This window comes from Stegastes partitus, unplaced genomic scaffold, assembly GCF_000690725.1.
Source record: "Stegastes partitus isolate 25-593 unplaced genomic scaffold, Stegastes_partitus-1.0.2 Scaffold55, whole genome shotgun sequence".
NCBI lineage: Eukaryota > Metazoa > Chordata > Actinopteri > Pomacentridae > Stegastes > Stegastes partitus.
The window spans coordinates 328345-347933 of NW_007577786.1; the positions used below are offsets into that span (position 1 = coordinate 328345).

At 41.6% G+C, this 19589-nt stretch overlaps 1 protein-coding gene and 1 pseudogene across 1 annotated transcript; both read left to right on the forward strand.

The window, feature by feature from the left end:
• Window positions 1–438: 438 nt before the first annotated feature.
• On the forward strand, window positions 439–11831 carry piga (phosphatidylinositol glycan anchor biosynthesis, class A). Its single transcript, XM_008275548.1, has 7 exons — window positions 439–553; window positions 2268–2750; window positions 2842–3112; window positions 3697–3829; window positions 6994–7126; window positions 10022–10228; window positions 10917–11831. Exons 2-7 carry the CDS (start codon window positions 2304–2306, stop codon window positions 11196–11198), a joined length of 1473 nt encoding a protein of 490 aa, XP_008273770.1. The 5' UTR covers window positions 439–553; window positions 2268–2303; the 3' UTR covers window positions 11199–11831.
• Window positions 11832–12650: 819 nt separating this feature from the next.
• Window positions 12651–17543, forward strand: LOC103352897 (ankyrin repeat and SOCS box protein 9-like; annotated as a pseudogene).
• The last annotated feature ends 2046 nt before the right edge of the window (window positions 17544–19589 follow it).

Here is a 19589-nt window from a genome sequence, read left to right on the forward strand (position 1 = left end):
GATCACAGATGCCACAGCCGTAGAGTCCATTATTATTCTACCTGTTAGTAAGTGTGTTAATTACACCATTTGCCCAAATGCAAGTCTTAGCAGCCAAGTTATTATTATCGTAATTAGTAGTATTTTGGCTGGAGCAAACCTGTCAAACCTCAACTTGTTGTTTAAAAAGCACTATTTGGATGGGGGAAAAAACTTTAAAATTATACGTACTTGGACATGAAGTAGTACTTTGTGTGGAATCGTCCTTGGATCAACCTTTTAAATTATAAATATGTTTTGAGAGAAATCACCCCTTAGAACTAAATCACGCATTTTGCCCATCATTCATTGAGGTAGGTGGCACTGGGCCCTGAGAGTGCAGCCTCCGGCCCTGCAGACACTATTGGGCCACACAGCAAACGTCAGCTGGTACGTCATCGCGCGTCTGACGTAGAGGAAGTAACACAAGCGGCTAACTGGCTAGTTTTGCGCTAGCAGCTAGAAATGAATCTACAGCTAATAGGTATTTGTGTGTGTTTTCACAAAGTGGAACAAGATTGACGTTTTGTCCACGGTAAGGCAGTTTGTACTGTTGAATCGGTTTGGTTTAATCCTTTATGGGCTTGAAACTAATGTACAATGAAGAGGACAACGGCAGAGAGCATAAATGTAGCTTACATGAGATAGCTAGTTTACATCAGCCAGTCTATGATGTGTGTAAATCCTTAGTTTGTGCTGATGTGCGACCTTGATAATGTCACCGTAGTTTATCGGATCGTACACCAAGGGAGGAAATACTTTAGATGCAGTAAAACATACGAGACAGATGGTGCATAGCGTCTGTTTTATTGGCGTATGAAGAGCTCTGAGAGCAACTGTAAACACCCGATCATCAGTAGTTCCTTATCACACATGCGCTATTATGGTCAACGTAGTTATCCAGTACAACAGTCTGCAAGATCAAAGTGTCCAAAGTATATCATCACAGTAGTTATGACCGTGACTGGAATGCTATCAGGCCAAAATACACGTATGCCATGCTATTATGTCAGTGTCGGAATACTAAACTGAATCTGAAGACAAATAGTACTGGAAAGAGAACTTTTTATCCACTATATTAGTAATCAACATCTGAGTCACTTATCAACCAAAAAGGCTGAATGCTGCTGATCCAAGCTTTTTACTACATAAAATGCAATTCGGTATGACAGTTTAGCCATAAATCCTGCCTTTAAAAACCTAATCATGTCTTGTTTTTGTTGACTCTGACACGCAGAGGGACGATCGTCATGTGTTAGTTATTGAAATTGTCCCTTTCAGTGTTGTTGCTCACCCAATTCACAAATGTGAGGAGAAGAACATTAGATATAGTGACATATAACGTGAATACAGCTATGGCCGCAATAATGGACACTTTCTGACATTGTTAGAAGAAACTGATTATAATCTGTCTACTGTAAAAGTAGAAATTGTGGCACATCACTTGTATTGGGTTTCACTGAAGTGCACATGTTTAATGTTAAAAAGGCGGCAGGGACTGTTGGTATCTTTGAGTTCTGGGCTGCTGGTTGAACAGAAAAGGGAACTCGTATTGGGCTTTGATTAAAAAGTTAGGAGCAATTTTCATAAATTTCTCATATTTAAACCAATAAATGTAGTAAATTTTGTTGTGGTAAATTTATCTTTGCATTGGTCTCAATACTAACATACTCTTGTTTTGAATGCACTCTGCTTTATATGTATTCCTGGGTCAAGGAGTGTCTGTAATCTTTATGAGCTCGCTGAGTCTATAATATTTGTTAGACAAAGGCTATAACTCATATTTCCTTGTTTGATTCTCTGGTCAGACCTCTGAACAGGAACCTGGTGTATGAGCTCTGCCCTTTCAGTTGAAATATTCACTCTGAATTTCTTTACTTTGTTATGTTTCATTATACTTTATTACAAATACAAAAGACAAATCTCATTTCACTGTGATTGTTTTATTACGGCTCATCCAGACTTCCACAATAATGAGTAAGTAATTACAATATATGGATCTCCAAAAGTCTTATAGTCCAAGATAGATTTAGGAGGATAATGCCACATCTAAGAATTTGGAAATTATTATTATTATTATTTTTAAAATAAATTACTCATACAGGTTGGTGTTTATTTAATAGATTTTCAACTAATTGTTTCAATTCTAAACATCCAGAATGTTTACTTGGAAAATTGATTGATAAAATGCTGCTGTTATTACTTGATTTCCACTGATCCACTAACAGATGTCAACACATTTTTTTCAGCACTGATCGAGTGCACAGCCACATAAGGGAGGTACAATGGGCCAAAGGAAGAGAGTGGCAGCTGTGAAAAACCCTTCATCTCAGAGACACTCAGGGGCTCCTGCAGAGGCTACCAGAGTCTCCAACAGAAAGCACAACATCTGCATGGTGTCGGACTTTTTCTACCCAAACATGGGAGGAGTAGAAAGTCACATTTACCAGCTGTCCCAGTGTCTGATTGAAAAGGGACACAAGGTGGTAATTGCCACCCATGCCTATGGCCGGAGGAAGGGTGTCCGGTACCTGACCAATGGACTGAAGGTCTACTACCTGCCCCTGCAGGTGATGTACAACCAGTCAACTGCCACCACCTGCTTCCACAGTCTGCCGCTGCTGCGCTGTGTGTTTGTCAGGGAGCGAATCACTGTGGTGCATGCACACAGCTCATTCTCTGCAATGGCCCATGATGCACTGTTCCACGCTAAGACGATGGGCCTTAACACGGTACGTGATCCACAATAATTTGATGTGTTTATATCAATTATGCCGCACATAATTAGTTTGACATAAACTTAAAGAGCGTTTTTGTTTACAGGTGTTCACCGACCACTCACTCTTTGGCTTTGCTGACGTCAGCTCTGTGCTGACCAACAAGCTTCTGACCGTGTCGCTGTGTGACACCAACCACATTGTGTGCGTGTCGTACACCAGTAAAGAGAACACGGTTCTCCGAGCAGCACTCAACCCAGAGATAGTGTCTGTTATTCCCAATGCCGTTGACCCAACAGACTTCACCCCCGATCCCTCCCAGCGCCAAGATGACAGGATCACAATTGTTGTCATCAGCCGCCTCGTCTATCGCAAAGGTACAGAGAGGTTGTTGTGTCAGACATTGTATGAAATCATTTTTCCAGAATTCTGTTTGCTGTACTCGTAGCAGAAGGATACAGTGGTGAAAAAGACACTGATCAAGTTCATTCCCTCTTTTTGGCGCAAGTCAGTCACACTCCAGTTGCAAAAATATAATCCATTTAGATTAGAGGTTGACAGAAAGTTGGGATGATTTAACAGTCCATTTTTATAACTAGGAATGTAAAAGTATTAGCTTACATGTTGACTCATAACTGCAATAACATGAAATTACAATACAAAATTAGATGATAAAATTATTACCAAAACCATTTCTCTTTTTCTACAAGACAGCACCTACAAGATTACTTTCTTAATAGAAAATGTTGCATGCATCCCATAAATGCAATTTAAAGAGATTATTTTCAAAAATATTTGGTTCCGTTACATGTTTGTCTGTAAAATGACCACTGATTATATTCACTCAAATATCTACACACACATCAGCCTCAAAAATCCAGTGTCTTTCCTAAGGCGAAGTGGGAGAATTGCTTTTGTTTTACTGTGAAAGTCGGAGTTCACATTCTCGTCATCTTCTCAGGAATTGACCTTCTTGGTGGGATCATCCCGGAGCTTTGCCTCAAACATCCTGATCTACATTTCCTAATTGGAGGAGAGGGACCAAAGAGAATTGTGTTGGAGGAAGTGAGAGAGAAATACCAACTACATGACAGGTACTGTTGGATGATGGTATTTCCTGAGATTATTCAATAAGGAGGCAACCGAACTCTTTCACCGCACAGTCCCTGAAAATATCATGTTGTGATGTGACAAAGTTTTGACAGAATATTGTACAATTACGCAACCTAAAGTTTATTTTCAATCTTATATGTCACTATTGTGGCAGGGTGACAGGTATAATTACACCATATCTGGAAAGAATTGTCGGTAAGCAGTTATGTGTATGGGAGTACAGTTCAGTTACTGCATCAACTGTGTTGCCAGGAAGTATTAAATGACAGCTGTCTTGACATTGATGGCCAAACAAGGGGTTTGTGTAAAAGATGCATGTGTTGTACAGCACAAGTCAAAAGTTTGGACACACGTTCTCATTCAATGGTTTTTAGTTATTTCAGTTATTTTCTACATTGTAGATTAATACTGAAGACATCAAATCTGTGAAAGAACACGTATGGAATTATGTTGTAAACAAGAAAGTGTTAAACACATCAGAATATGTTTCATATTTTAGATTGAAACACATTTAAAGTAGCCCCCTTTTGCTTTGATGACAGCTTTGCACACTCTTAGCATTCTCTCAGTCAGCTTCATGAGCTCGTCTCCTGGATGGTTTTCCAACAGTCTTGAGGGACTTCCCAGAGGTGATTGTGGAGGCCAGGTCATCTGACGCAGCACTCCATCACTTTCCTTCTTGGTCAGATAGCCGTTACGTAGCCTGGAGGTGTGTTTGGGCTCATTGTCTTGTTATAATAATAATAATAATAAACTTTATTTATATAGCACTTTTCAAAACAGGGTTACAAAGTGCTGTACAGATTCAAAGAGAAATGTAAGGAAAACAACATTAAACAACATTCAAGGAAGTGAAAATAAAAAAATAAAAAAAACAGAAATAAAAAATGGTGAAGGTGAAGCACATAAAGCATGAAAGACAATAAAACAATATAACAATATATAAGAAAAATAAAACCCAGTAAAAGAAGACAATGAAAAGACAATAAAGGAATAAAACAGAAGATAAAATGTACTGCCCTTAATACTGCCATCAAACAGAGTAAAAGTACACTCAAAAAACAACTCCTGTAAAAGCACATCTGTAAAAATATGTTTTTAAAAGAGTTTTAAAGTTGGATAAAGTGCTTGCAGATCTGATCTCCTCAGGGAGACTGTTCCAGAGGGTGGGGGCTCTTACAGAAAAGGCCCGGTCACCTTTGGTCCTCAGCCTCGAATGTGGGACGGTGAGCAGAGCCTTGGCTGAGGACCACAGGCTACGACCGGGCACATATGGGATGAGGAGATCAGAAATGTATTGAGGTGCCAGTCCAGAGCGGGCTTTATAGGTTAACAATAAAATCTTAAAATCTATTCTAAAATTAATTGGTAGCCAATGAAGGGAAGCTAAAATAGAAGTAATGCGATCTCTCTTTTTGGATTTGGTGAGGAGTCGGGCTGCTGCGTTTTGGACCAGCTGTAGTTTGTGAAGACTCTGCCGGTTAAGAACAGTGTACAGAGAGTTACAGTAGTCTAAACGAGATGAGATAAAAGCATGAATGACAATTTCTAAGTTATGCCTGGATAGAACTGAGCTCACCTTAGAGAGTCTTCTAAGCTACATAAAACAAGACTGCACAAATGAGCTGACATGCTGGTTCAGGTTAAGGTTTTCATCAAAGATGACCACAAGATTTTTACATTTTGCAGCTATGTTACAGGATAACGAACCAAAGTGTGTTGCTGCTGTGGCTGATCCAGGACCAATAATCATTACTTCGGTTTTGTCTAAGTTTAGCTGGAGGAAATTTTGAGCCATCCAGCATTTCAGATCCTGGATGCAGCTGTTCAGAGATTGTAATTGATTAAAATCATTGGGGTTAAAAGACAGGTACAGCTGTGTATCATCCGCATATGAGTGAAAACTCAGGTTATGGTTGCAGATGATATGTCCCAGGGGTAACATGTAAAGGGAGAATAGGAGTGGTCCAAGGACCGACCCCTGGGGAACCCCGCAGGTCAGCTTGATAGAAGAAGACTGTGAGCTGCCAATAGCGACGCTAAAAGACCTGTCATGCAGATAAGAATAAAACCAGTTTAAAACAGAAACAGAAATGCCAACCCAGTGTTTCAAACATTCCAGTAAAATAAGATGATCAACAGTATCAAAGGCAGCACTTAGATCTAAAAGAACTAAAGTTGGAAAACAACTGTTGTTGGAAAACAAATGATGCTTCCAGTAAGTGCAAACCAGATGAGATGGCAAGGCGCTGCAGAACGCTGTGGTGGCCATGCTGGTTAAGTGTGCCTTGAATTTTGATTTAATCACCAACAGTGTCAGCAGCAAATCACCATCACCCCACCTCCTCTATGCCTCACGGTGGGAACCACATGTGCAGAAACGATCCACTCACCTTCTCTGCGTCTCACAAAGACAAGGCGGTTGGAACCAACAATCTCAGATGTGGACTCATCAGACCAAAGTACAGATTTCCACCAGGCTGATGTCCAATCCTTGTGCTTCTGAGCCCAAATAGTTCTCTTCCTCTTCTTGTTCATCCTCAGTAGTAGCTTCTCTGCAGCAGTTCGACCATGAAGGTCTGATTCACAGTCTCTTCTGAACAGTTGATGATGATATTTGTCTGCTACTTGAACTCTGTGAAGAACATATGTGGGCTCTAATCTGAGGTTAATTTGCAGTTTCTGAGGCTGGTAGCTCTAATGACCTTATCCTCTGCAGCAGAATTAACTCCTGGTCTTCCTTTACTGGGGCAGTCCTCATGAGAGCCACTTTCGTCGTAGCATTTGATGGTTTTTGCGACTGCACTTGAGGATACAGTCTCGGTTCTTGAAATTTTCCAAATCAACTGACCTTCATGTGTTAAAGTAATGATGGACTGTTGTTTCCCTTTACTGAGCTGAGCGGTTCTTGCCATACTATGGATTACAACAGTAGTCAAACAGGGCTATCCACTGTGTACTAACCCTTCCTCTGCACTTCACAACTGATGGTCTCAAACACATTAAGGAGGCAAGTAACACCACAAATTCACTCTTGATAGGACACACCTGTTAATTCAAAGCTCTTCCAGGAGACGAGCTGTTGTGTCCAAACCTTTGACTGGTGCTGATTACGTGGGTAACGTCTGTAACTGAATTTCTGCAGGGTGCGTCTGCTGGGGGCTCTGGAGCATAAAGACGTGCATGGCGTTTTGGTGCAAGGTCACATCTTCCTCAACACGTCTCTGACCGAAGCGTTCTGTATGGCCATCGTGGAGGGAGCCAGCTGTGGACTGCAGGTTTGGCTTCATTCCTACATTAGTTTAAGGATGTAGAATCATTCGCCATGTAGGACATCAGCTCTGTAAGATCTCAGGCAGCAGATGAATTACTGAGCTACCAGGTAATTTACTTTGACGAAAAAAAGAGTAAATAATTGCTTGAGGCTACTTTTTGATTTCTTCACTGGAAGGAAGAGCCTGCACAGTCTTGTTCTCACTAGGTACAATACTTTCCCACAGCATTATTGAATAATGATTGTGCAAGCTGAATTTCCTTTGGTTTCAGTGGCTTTCTAAAAGTCATGTTAATACATGAATAGACACTTTCTTGTTCCTTTCTCTGGTTTAAATATTGAGCTTCTTTGTTTTAGTTTAGTAATCATTTGACTGTACCACAAATAGCTATAAAACAGAGCTGGCGTAACACAGCTGAAGATGCTGACCGAATGTTGTCACAGATTTGCTGTGGGTGTGTGCTCGTCGGTGGGTGTGTGCTCGTCGGTGGCTGCCTGTGTCATCTCATAGCACTCTTTTCTTTTTTTCCTTTTCTTTTTTGTAAAAATAGGGGATTCAAAATAACCTCGTCTGTAGACAGTGTGTGAGACAAAGCAAAACTTGTAAACAGAGACCCTTGTGGTGGAAAATGGTAAACAGACCTTGACACAGCTCACATGCAACGATGTTGGTGGTGGTTGGGTATCAGCGGGAAGAGAAAACAACCTAATCAGGGACTGTAAATATCAGTTAAACTTAGAATTGAAAGCTGCACACAGGACAGAAAAAGTAAACTGTGAGAAATGTTTATTCCAAATACTCTGCAAAAGGCTTTATTTTGTGATACTGTTGTGATTTTTGAGCCTTTTCCACCACATTAACTTTCTACAGCAACCTATGTAGCAGCTCAGGATGTTTCCACTGCAGGGACCAGGGTCTAAATTCATTTCCTCTGAAATTATTTTACCCCTCTAAAGTCTCTACCGGGGGTGTAATACTTTTCCAAACTTATGGTTGGGGGTTGCAGAGCTGAACATTTGATATTTTATGTCAGCCACCATTTTTCTAAATCTGCAGCTGCACATACAGTTTGCTGTTTGATCGTTGTGCTTCAACACATCAGCATGGAGTTACATACAACAGATGGACTGACGATAAACTATAGCGGTGTCACACGCAAAAACGCCTAAAAGCAGTTGTTGCTTTTCATACAATAAAGCTCTTTTCATTCCTTTATTTTGTGCCACTACATGTCTTATCTCCTTCTTCATCCGGAATGTGACCCAGAAATACCGCTAAAGTATGCCACCTTGAAGGATATCTCAGTTTCAGTGCATTTCAAAGAGAGAAGAGACTTGCCAGAGGAGCTATGAGGGAGGATGCACAAATCTGTCCTCTTGGAAGTCTTTTTTTTTTACAGCTCACGCTTTATTATATTGTAGCCGCCTCTTTTGTGTCACTTTTTATTTAGACTTCAACTAAAAGTGCATGACATCCGTACATTCTTGTCACATTATGCCATGATGTCAATTGGGGGTTGTCACTTCTCCCCCTCGTTATGTGAGTCGTTAGTGCTCCTCCTGCCACAATGGGGTTCGTTAGGGTCTTTTGTGACCCTCACAAAAGACCCTAATGAACCCCTTTGTAACCGAAACTCAGTTGTTAATGGCTCCTTAGGATATAAGTATCTGGATCTCCCTACTAGTCAGTCAGAACTGATGAAGCCTCTTGGATTAGAGGTGAAACGTCTTCAAGGAACTCAAGCAAATCCTGTTGCTACGATTAATCTACCAGAATAACCATGACCTGGATGACTGAAAATCTTCACAGACACGATGTAAATTGAATTAAAAGTGAATTATACTGTAGGTTGTCGTGAACACTGTTCTGCTCACCTGAGAAAACATAGATGTGAGCTGAAACAAAATATTGAACAGATAACGCAACTTAACATGAGTCATTTTTAAGAATGTTTCTTCAAAACAATAACTCCGGGGCAAGGATGCCTGATTATATGAAGTACGTGTTGCGTCAACTTCCCTCCCTTCATGTCTCACCTCCTCGGGATGTTTCTGAGGTTTGAGGGAGGAGAGAAATCGAGCTTAACTAATTGTTACTGTGGTGAAAAAACACACAACCAAAGCAACAGTCTGACGGAACCTTGTCAGTTCCTTGAAATACATCCATCCATCCATTATCTATACACCGCTTAATCCTCACTAGGGTCGCGGGGGGGCTGGAGTCTATCCCAGCTGACTCAGGGTGAAGGCAGGGGACACCCTGGACAGGTCACCAGTCTATCACAGGGCTACACTTAGAGACAGACAACCAAGCACACTCACATTCACACCTACGGACAATTTAGAACCACCAATTAACCTCAATATGTTTTTGGACTGTGTGGGAGGAAGCCAGAGAACCTGGAGAGAACCCACGCTGCACGGGGAGAACATGCAAACTCCTGAAATTGCACTTTAAAAACAAGCATTTGCAGTGCTTTAAATACATTTCATGATACGTTGCAGGACACCTGTGCTGCTTGCTCCTGTATGTTTGTTTTGCCAGACCCTTGATCTTTATATATCTTTATAGTTGTGGTAGTGAGTGTAAAGTTTGTGCAACCCATTAGTCAGAATAGTCACAGTGAAGAGGAACAAGTCATTGGAAAATAGTGTAAGTAAAAGTTTTTGATGGAATGCCCTGGCGTAGTGACATGGAGGTGTACTCAAGGTGTGGCAGTACACAGGTTTTACTTTTGGTTTTACGTCACCCAGCGGTGGTGCAGGGTGTGGGTGGAGGTGAAACAGACTTGAGGCATTTTGTGGTCTTTAATAGTTTACGAAGAGCCCTTTGAATAGCAAAAACTTTATTTATATAAATGTGTGTTTGAGCATCTATTTTTTCGTCTTTTTCTCCAAGGTGGTCAGCACTCGTGTGGGAGGTATTCCCGAGGTGTTACCAGAGGACTTGATAACTCTCTGCGAACCCACTGTACGGTCTTTGTGTGCCGGTCTGGAAACGGTCATCGCCCGGCAGCGGTCAGGCTCCGTCCCCTCCCCTGCCTCCATCCACGCATGTGTGCAAAACCTCTACACCTGGAGAAATGTTGCAGAGAGGACGGAAAAAGTAGGGCACCCAAAACCTGCCCTTTGCCCCAATTGCCTACTCTGTGTCACAACACCGTAACACGCTTTGTGTTTCCTCTTTTACATGATAGTGTGCATGTAGATTATTGTTTCAGCTTTTATGTTTTCACCAATGAAAGATTATTGTGGAAACAAACACAAATATGCTGTTTAGAGTAAAAAATGACTTACACTGGAGCACATAGTGGGCAGTTACCTCATACTTTAACATAACTTTTCAAACAATACACCCTTGGCCCAGACATTTTGTAGTGGCATTATTAATTATTAAGACACAGGCGGAAGAATTCAGGTTGTACAACTTGTCAAACTCTTGAGTCACCGATCATTTTTAGAGGAACAATTCGAAACAGGGACAATGGAAATTCCTTATCTGTCTTTGTATCTCTCTTGCAATGTGTTTGTACACGTGCTTTCTCTCTAAAACATTTCCCGTAAGTGCGCCAACAGTCAGTAAAAGGTCTGCTTAGAAAAAAAGATGCAGGATAGAGGATGAACGTCATCACCATGATCACAATCAGATAGAGTAAGAATGTGTAAACATGTTCTTTTGATTTCCCTGATAACGCGATCTTTCTGAGAATTCTCATGCATGTATTTGTAGTGATGGTTCTGACATAGATGGTGGATTGATTTTAGCCACTCGTCATTGTGTGTTTCCATCTAAGGTGTACGACAGAGTGGCTGGAGAGGAGGTTCTTCCTCTGGACAGACGGTTACAGAGGCTGAGGGCACACTGCGGTCCCGTGGCGGGCTCCATCTTCGCCCTCTTCGCTGTGTTAGACTTTCTGTTCCTGCTGCTGCTGCAGTGGTTGGTGCCAGATCGGATCATGGACGCCGCCGTGGATGCTACAGGCCCTCAGGGACTGTGGAGACGAGAAACAGAAAGCAAGAATGAAGCCTATTCCAAACGTGCCATGAAACGAGCAGCAGACCGAGAAACTTTATGATCGTGAAGTCTCAATGTCTCTGACTTACTTCTAGCTGTTTACATGGTGGTATGTGTATTTTTGGGGCTTTTTTTTGCCTTTTTTGACAGAGATAGTGGAGTGAGAGAGAAAATGTGGGTAAGGAGAATAGCAGAATGACGTGAAGCAGATAGATTGGCTGACCACTCGTGTATGGGATCAACTCTCTGTGGTGCCATCATTCATTTTAAACATGACTACTGACTGCAGAATGTGCTCCTGGTAACCTACAACATTGTTTACATTTACTTATTTTTTTAAAAAAAACCTGTGTCAGAGCATTTTGTCTCAGACAGAATCAGTTTTTATATTAAATAACTGGATTCTGTGGCATTCCTTGAGAATTTCTAAGCACTTTTTTATTTGTTAATGTAAAACAAATGCATTGCACTGAACAGACAGACTAAAAGCGCTGAGTATCTGGCTTGATCTGCTAATAAAAGTTGTGAAACTGTATGTCAGAGCAAATTGTTTTAATTTAGGTTCTAAAATTGCCACTGATTTCTTTTAACATTTTACATGATGTTGATGTGAAACCTGGAAGTTTTTTGTTTGTTTCAAATGACCATGTGAGTTCCAGACAACTCAATCTGGAAAATAAAATGTACCTGCTAATCTGTTCTAACATTTCATTTTATTTACAGTGTTTTATCTTCTAGAGACAGTACGCCTAAGCAGGCATTAGGCATCAAATTTCTGAGAATTAGTCATGCAGAAGAAATTTCTTTGTCGAATCGAGTAGCTATGAAACTGGAGGTGATACAGTTGGGATGGCTTACTAAGATAACAATGGGAATTTGCATAGCATCGTGGTTGGAGGCCTGAAAATCATATCCTGCCTGCCAAATAACATGTTCTATGTATGCATTTAAGTAGAGCTACAGCTGAGAATCCAATTTATTTTAGTGTATCTACATTTATATACATATATATTAAGAGTATGTGCTTTGTTGCGGACAGTTACCTTTTGAAGAAGCAAATGTGTTTTAGTACATTTAATTGTAGGCCAGCACAATATTTCTATCACACCAAGCTTCACACAATTGGCAAGAAGCTGCTCTTGCATCACCCATATATCCACAGTGTGAGAAACGTGTCTATGTCTTGTTGTGTTCCCCTGTTTGTAAGTCTTTGTTCAAGGTCTGTCAGCTCAGAAATATTACCACAACCACTGTGATGCATCTACATGTTGTGGACTGTTTCTATGGACCGGGACGAGGGTGGGCGGGAGGTGGTAATGTGCTGAAGAGGGCCAAGGATCCTAATAAAAGGAGGAGGAAGGTTGACTTTAGGTTTGTGTAGCCGAGACTGGGTGAGCTCTAGTCCTGGACAGTCGGGGAGGAATCTGCTGTAGGGAATTTACATCATGGCTGCTGTTCAGAGATTTTCCTGTGTCGGTCACAATGTGGCAAAAAGCAGGAATTGTTGGCCATGATGGCGTATCTGTGTGTTCTGGTCTTATTCTGCCTCTCCGAGTTCTGGTTGGACAGAACTCGTGTCCTTGAAGCGTCCCTACTAGGGCAGACAACTCCATTTGAAGACCTTCATCACTCAGGTAGAGCTTTTAACCCTTGTGGAAGCCAATAATGTAATAACGGCCGATAACGTAATAAATTTGCCATTTTTTAAATGTAATAGGGCAATAGAATAATAACTTATGACGTACTTGGCTGGTCATTACATTTGCAATTATTTTTTTTATTTTTTATTTTTTTACCAGGCCAATAACGTAATAACTTATTACATTATTGACCAAAAGATATTGCGTTATCAGTTCAGGACTTTTATTATGTTATTGGCCTATTACATTCTTAAAAAATGCTGTTATTACATTACTGGATTCTACAATCCTTTATGGGGCAAGTGGGAGGAATGAGACGTCTGATTCCACTTCCTTTTTTACCGGACTTTAGTTATGAATTTGTGATGCAACATTTCCGCTGCCTCTGACCTTTTAGCTAGAAATTCATTAGAAAACCAACAGTGCCGACAGATGTGATGCCCAGTGTTGGTGTGTCATGTCGATGTCATATCTGCTCGTGTGTGCTTCCCATGATAAATAAATTAAATCAATTAAGAAAAGCTAATCACAGCTCATCAGTGTTTCCTCCCAAATCCCTCTCCAGCAGAAGGCATTAGCAACAGATGGCACTGCACCTCCTTTCAACTCTTGCAGCAGGGGCAGAGCTGCTCATGTTGGGCTGATCTTGCAGCACGTTGCCTCCATCCATCACCACCTACCAGCTGGCATCACCCACCCATGAGGCTGCACTGAAAGGCCTGTGTGTGCAAAAACGTGAGTGTAACAGCTTGAAGTGTCTCAGCACAGATTCTGATGCAGTGTAGTGTCTTCACCAGAGCACTCACATTGTGTCTGGAGCTGCTTGTCCTGTGGAGCTGACATCCTGCCAGCGGTGGGGATGCTGTTTCCTTCTGCCTGCTTTGTTCGGGCTGCAGCCTTGGTGGAGACACCACTACATTCAGGTAACAATCACGATTCTCAGACAACTGTTTGTGATTATGAGCTTCACAGACAATAAGTGAAAAACTCACAATAATATTAGCTTGAAATTATTTGCAATATAAACAGGTGTTGCAATATTTTATAAGCAAGTGTCAGTGTTTTGAATTTGATGTTTGCAGCAACTGGAAGCCATTGAAGCGATCTGAACAGCGGGATGACATCTTCTGTTTTTGGCTGGTTGGAAACCAGGCATGCCGCTGCATCCTGGATCATCTGCAGCGGTTTGACCATGGATGCAAGGAGGCCTGTCATTAAGGAGTTGCAGTAGTCAATGTGTGATATTATGAGAGCTTGTACCAGGAGTTATGCTGCATGTTCAGACAAGAAAGGTCTGATCTTCACTTCTCCTCCAGTTCTCAGGCATCTTCTCACTCTCTAAGATCTTGTTGAACAGCCTCGTCTGAAACTCTACTGCCACCTCCCCTAAAACTTTTCCATTCCTCCACAAGTATATCATCAAGACCAACTGCCTTTCCATTCTCTGTCACTTTGAATGCCTTCCTTACTTCCTCCTTGCTAATATTTGCTACTTCCTGGTCCACCTGTTCTACTCTTCATTCTCTCTCATTTTCCTCATTCATCAACTCTTTAAGGTACTCTTTCCATCTTCCTATCACACTTCTGTCAATACATTTCCATCTCTATCCTTAATCACGCTAACCTGCTGCTCGTCCTTCCCTCGCCAACCTATATGAATCAGTCTCTCCAACCTTGCTGTCCAACCTAGCATACAGGTCATCGTGCACCCTTTGTTTGGCCTTTGCCACCTCTACTTTCACTTTACTCTGCATCTCCCTGTACTCCTCAGTCCTCTCAGTGTCCCACTTCTTCTTAGCTAACCTCTATCTCTGTATACACACCGGCACTTAGTCATTCCACCACAAAGTCTTCTTATCAGAGGAGAGCACACCCAGCATGCTCCTCTAAACATCAACGGTGCGGCTGTGGAGAGGGTGAGCAGCACTAAGTTTCTGGGTGTGCACGTCTCAGAGGATCTCTCCTGGACCAGCCATCTGCATAGAGGGTGATTCTACCCACAAGCTCTTCAGTCTGCTGCCATCAGGAGGAGACTGTGGAGTCTGAGGGCCAGGACCAGCAGAGACTTACGGACAGCTTTATCCACCAGGCTGAACTCTCTGCCCTCTCTGCAGAACTGACAATAAAGTAACTTTGACTTGACCTTGACTTATCTACGTTCCTCCCAGATGACACACCAAGCACTCTCCTACTTGTCTCCCTGATCACATTGGCTGTAGTTGTCCAGTCATCTGGATGCACCTACTGACCAAGCAGAGCCTGTCTCAACTCCTTCCTGAAAACCACACAACATCCTTCCTTTTTCAGCTTTCACCATTTCGTCCTGTGCTCTGCCTTTGCCCTCTTCCTCTTACTCACCACTAGAGTCATCCTACACACCACCATCCTATGCTGTCTGGCTACACTCTCATGTACCACTACTTTGCTATCACCGATCTCCTTCAGATTACACCATCTATACAAGATGTACTCTGCCTGTGTGCTCCAATCTTCGCTCCTATAAGTCACCCTATGACACCCTTTTTGCACAGTCTACCACCATCTGTCCTTCTGCGTTCCTATCCTGGATACAGAACATGCCCATCACGTCCTTGTCACCTGCACCAACATGTCCACTGACGTCGGCACCAATCACCACTCTATCACTTCTGGGGATACTCTGCATCACTTCATCAAACCTCCCTTCAGAATTTCTCCTTCTCTTCTAGTTCACATCCTACCTTGTGGGCCATTACCACTAACAACATTGAATGTCACTCCTTGAATTTCTAGCTTCAGACTCTATCACTCCATCTGACACTCCAGAACATCCCTAACAAAGTCCTTCTTCAAGATAACTCCAACTCCATTTCTCTTCCTATCCATGCCATGATAAAACAGCTTGAACCCTGCTCCTAAACTTTTAGTCTTGCTACCTTTTCACTTGGTCTCCTGCACACACAGTATATCCACCTTCCTCCTCTGCGTCACGTCAACCAACTCTCTGGCTTTTCATGTCATAGTCCCAACATTCAAAGTCCCTACTCTCAGTCCTAGACGCTTGACTTTCCTCTTCCTTCTCTCTGCCTATGAACAAGCCTTCCTCCTCTGCTTCTTCAACCAACAGTAGCCCAATTTACACCGGCACCCTGTAGGTCAGCAGCACTGATGGCGGTTGTTGTTTACCCGGGCCTTGACCATCTGGTATAGAAGTTGTGGGACTGGTTCGCATGTTTGATGCCCTTCCCGACACAAGCCTCTGCATTTGTCTGGGCTTGGTACTGGCACAAGGAGGACACTCGCTTGTGCCCCCTTGAGGCTGCATTACGTGCAATACTTCATTACTATGTGCAATATTACTTTATGACTTTGGTGTCATTGCCTGTATTACTTCCAGTTTTATGTTATCTTACTTATTTTTATTGAGTTTATCATATCTATTGCTGTTCTGTTAGGCACTGCTAGCTCAGCTCATACTCCTTGTGCACTTTATATTTACTACCCTTGTTTTATTTTCATGTTTTTGTAATTTTTTGTCTGAGCAACATCTTCTACAAGAATCGTTAAGTTTTATTCTATCTGCTGGAGGATCTCAGGTAGTAATAAGTCTTATAGGCAGATTATAGATCGAAGCAGAAGCATGACTATTCTGGGCTTTAAAACCAAATCAAATTCTAAAATGATTTCTAAAACTCACCAGTAACCAGTGAAGGGCAGGTAGATTGGGACAGTGTGGTCGCTTCACTTGGTGTATTTTAATTGCCGTATTTTCAATCATGAATGCAGTATTTGAAGGCTTCTCCTGCTGATACCAGAGTAAAATGTAGTACAAGTCTGGAGGAAATGAAAGCACGAATGACCTTTACTAAGTCTGCAACGGGCAGTTAGTAAAGCAAGACTGCACCACTTGAGCCACTTGAGCATCAAAGTACAATTCAGAGTTTTAAAAAAAACACACAAAAAAACACTCAGGTTGAGGAGATTTTGTTCATGTAGCTAGAGCTGGGGCCAGAGGTGGAAGTTATGATCACTGAGCTGCAGAAAAGTTCTAAATATCCAATTATTAATTAAAAAAAACACATAAATATGAGCATGCATTTCTTTAAACTTAATGTCTTCGTGTTGTGGGAAAAAATAAAGGACATTTTGTACTATTTTCTGGGATTTTAAGGACAAAAACAGAAAAAAATAATCAATAAAAAGAACCACGCGTTGCAGCACTACAAGACAGGAACAGTGGTGCTGTTTCCACCGCCCTTTAAGTGAGCTTTAGCTGATTGCAGTCTATCATTTTTCTGCCCCCTGCTTTAACTTTCCATGGAAACATGAAAGCAGTCTTTCACAGTTCTCTGCAGCACATAAATTTTAATGTATTTCTAGTCAGTACAATCAGCAGATCTTTCATATGTGATTGAAAATCCTTCACATTGTTATTCAAATCTCTGCTCTAAGTTTCCTTTTTTATTTTTTGTAAATTACTTTCTAGTTTTCCTTCTGTATAGTTTCTAACAAAGTGCTGAAAGAAACAGTCTGAGCGAATACATTTATGGTTTAGGTGTTTACACTCTAAAGTCCGTTATTTTGGTTTTTTGGCTTTGTGTGAGATGTTGAATAATTTTTATTTGCATGTACATGTAGGAGCAGATGTTCAACAAGGATGCAGGCAGGACAGTCGTTTACGTGCTGCAGTTCGGGGTGGAGGAGCTGAAGTGGTGGATCTTCTGCTGGACTGCAGGGCTGATGGTTGTTGTAGGAAAGTCTCCTCTGGACGCCAAACGGCACTGTGAGATTTGCACTGCAGAAAAGAGGTGTGTTGTGAAGCTTTAGCAGGTGAAATAGGAGTGACTGTGCATACAACTGGTGGCTGTTTTCACTAGTTAAAGCTTTACGGAAGAGTGGTAAAGAGAAAGCTACTGCTGAATAAAGCTCGTATTAAATCTGGAATATAGTTTACCAGAAGGCATATAGGAGACACTGAAGTTAACTGGAAGGAGGTTCTTTGGTCTGACAAAACGAAAATTGAGCCTTTTGGCCATCAGACTAGATGTTATGTTTGCTGGACACCAAATCACTGCATGTCATCACACACACACACCAGCCCAACCGGAAAGCGTGGTGGTGGCAGCATCATAATGTGATGATGCTTCTCGGCAGCAGGCCCTGGAAGGCTTGTAAAGGTGTTAGGAAAGGAAAGGAATAGGAAAAAGTCCAGAGAAATTCTTGAGAACAACCTAATGCAGCTGGCAAGAGAACTGACTTGGGACAAGATTTGTTTTCCAGAAAGATAATGACCCTGGGCATACTGCCAGCGTTACAAAGAAAGGGTTTAAAGACAATGTGGAGTAAAAATTCACTGTCCAGATGTGCAATGTTGATTTATTCACACAGGGTCAATGCTGTGTTTGCAGCCAAAGGTGCATATAAAAAATAATGACGCAAAGGGGGTGAATACTTCTGCAGTCAGGTGTTTTAGTTTAATATTTTTAATGAATTGACATTGTTTTGTAGAAACCTTTGATATGAAAGTATCTTTTTTTTTTTTTTGGAAGTTGAAAAATATTGACCATGATTCAATGCTGAAAAGCAGTAAAAGTGGAAAACGTCCAAGGGGGGTAAATATACTGCACTGTGTCAGGATTTGTATTTTACATTACTTCACATGGGGAAAACACCCAGTTTTACACATGAAAGTTTTTTTTTTAATTTTCTTTACAGGTGTTGGGGGTCACTACTGACCCCCAAAAAAGGTTAAGCTGTATGAATTTCACTTGAATCAGCGTTGGCACGGCCTAAAGATGATGAGTCAGAAATTGAAAAGCAATCTGGTGGTGCGGAGTCAGAAACAAGGTTATCAGACCTCTTTAGTTCATTCCTCTTCTCTCATGGAGGCCTGCAGCTTTAGGCTACATTAGCTGCTTTTAGCATAACACACCGGAACGCCATTGTTAGAGGCTGAGTCACATTATAGCTAATGTAGGCATCAGGTTTTAAAAAGAAGCAATACTATTTTGACTGCTGTGACATCTGACCTCAACAATACCGTGGGTAAATTTAAAATACTGATTCCACTGAGACTTAGCATTTTGTACGGTTTCTTTGTATTAGCTTCAGTGATCTTGAAATCACATGAGAAATCAATGGGCTGTAAGGAAACTGAAACTTAAAGCTATAAAAGGCTTTTGTGATTGAAGCACAGTGCTCCAGAGAAGTCTTTGTCTTTGACGGATAAAAATCTAACATGAACAGCATCTGTGGTATTGTCTAATATGTCACATGTCGTGACTCAGAGCAGCACTTTTATATTAAGGAGCAGAGAAAAGACAATGAGTTGGAACAGCATCAAGAGTAACGGATCTGAGGAACTGAGTGGCGGACTGCATTTTGTGGCTGGTGTTGCTCAGGGGGAAATAATTTCCTGTATCCAGCCCTGAAAGGTCACCTCTGCTGAAACCTTTAGGAGTTCTATTGAACTGATTTAACTTGACGTTTCTTTACCTAAACAGAAAAAAATGAATAAAGCCTTGATCTTTAGCCAAAGTCCTGAAAGCAAAATGTGTGCTGTGATTTAGAACAAAGTGTAGAGTCTTCCATGGATGTCTGTGCACAGATTATGACATTACTTGTGAAGCCAGAGCTCACAGCGGGTTTGCACCGAGGTGTCAAGGTTACAAAGAGAAGGCACGCTCAGTGAAATAACATCCATCCATCCATTATCTGTACAACGCTTAATCCTCACTAGGGTCACGGGGGGGCTGGAGTCTATCCCAGCTGACTTAGGGTGAAGGCAGGGGAAACCCTGGACAGGTCACCAGTCTATCACAGGGCCACACTTA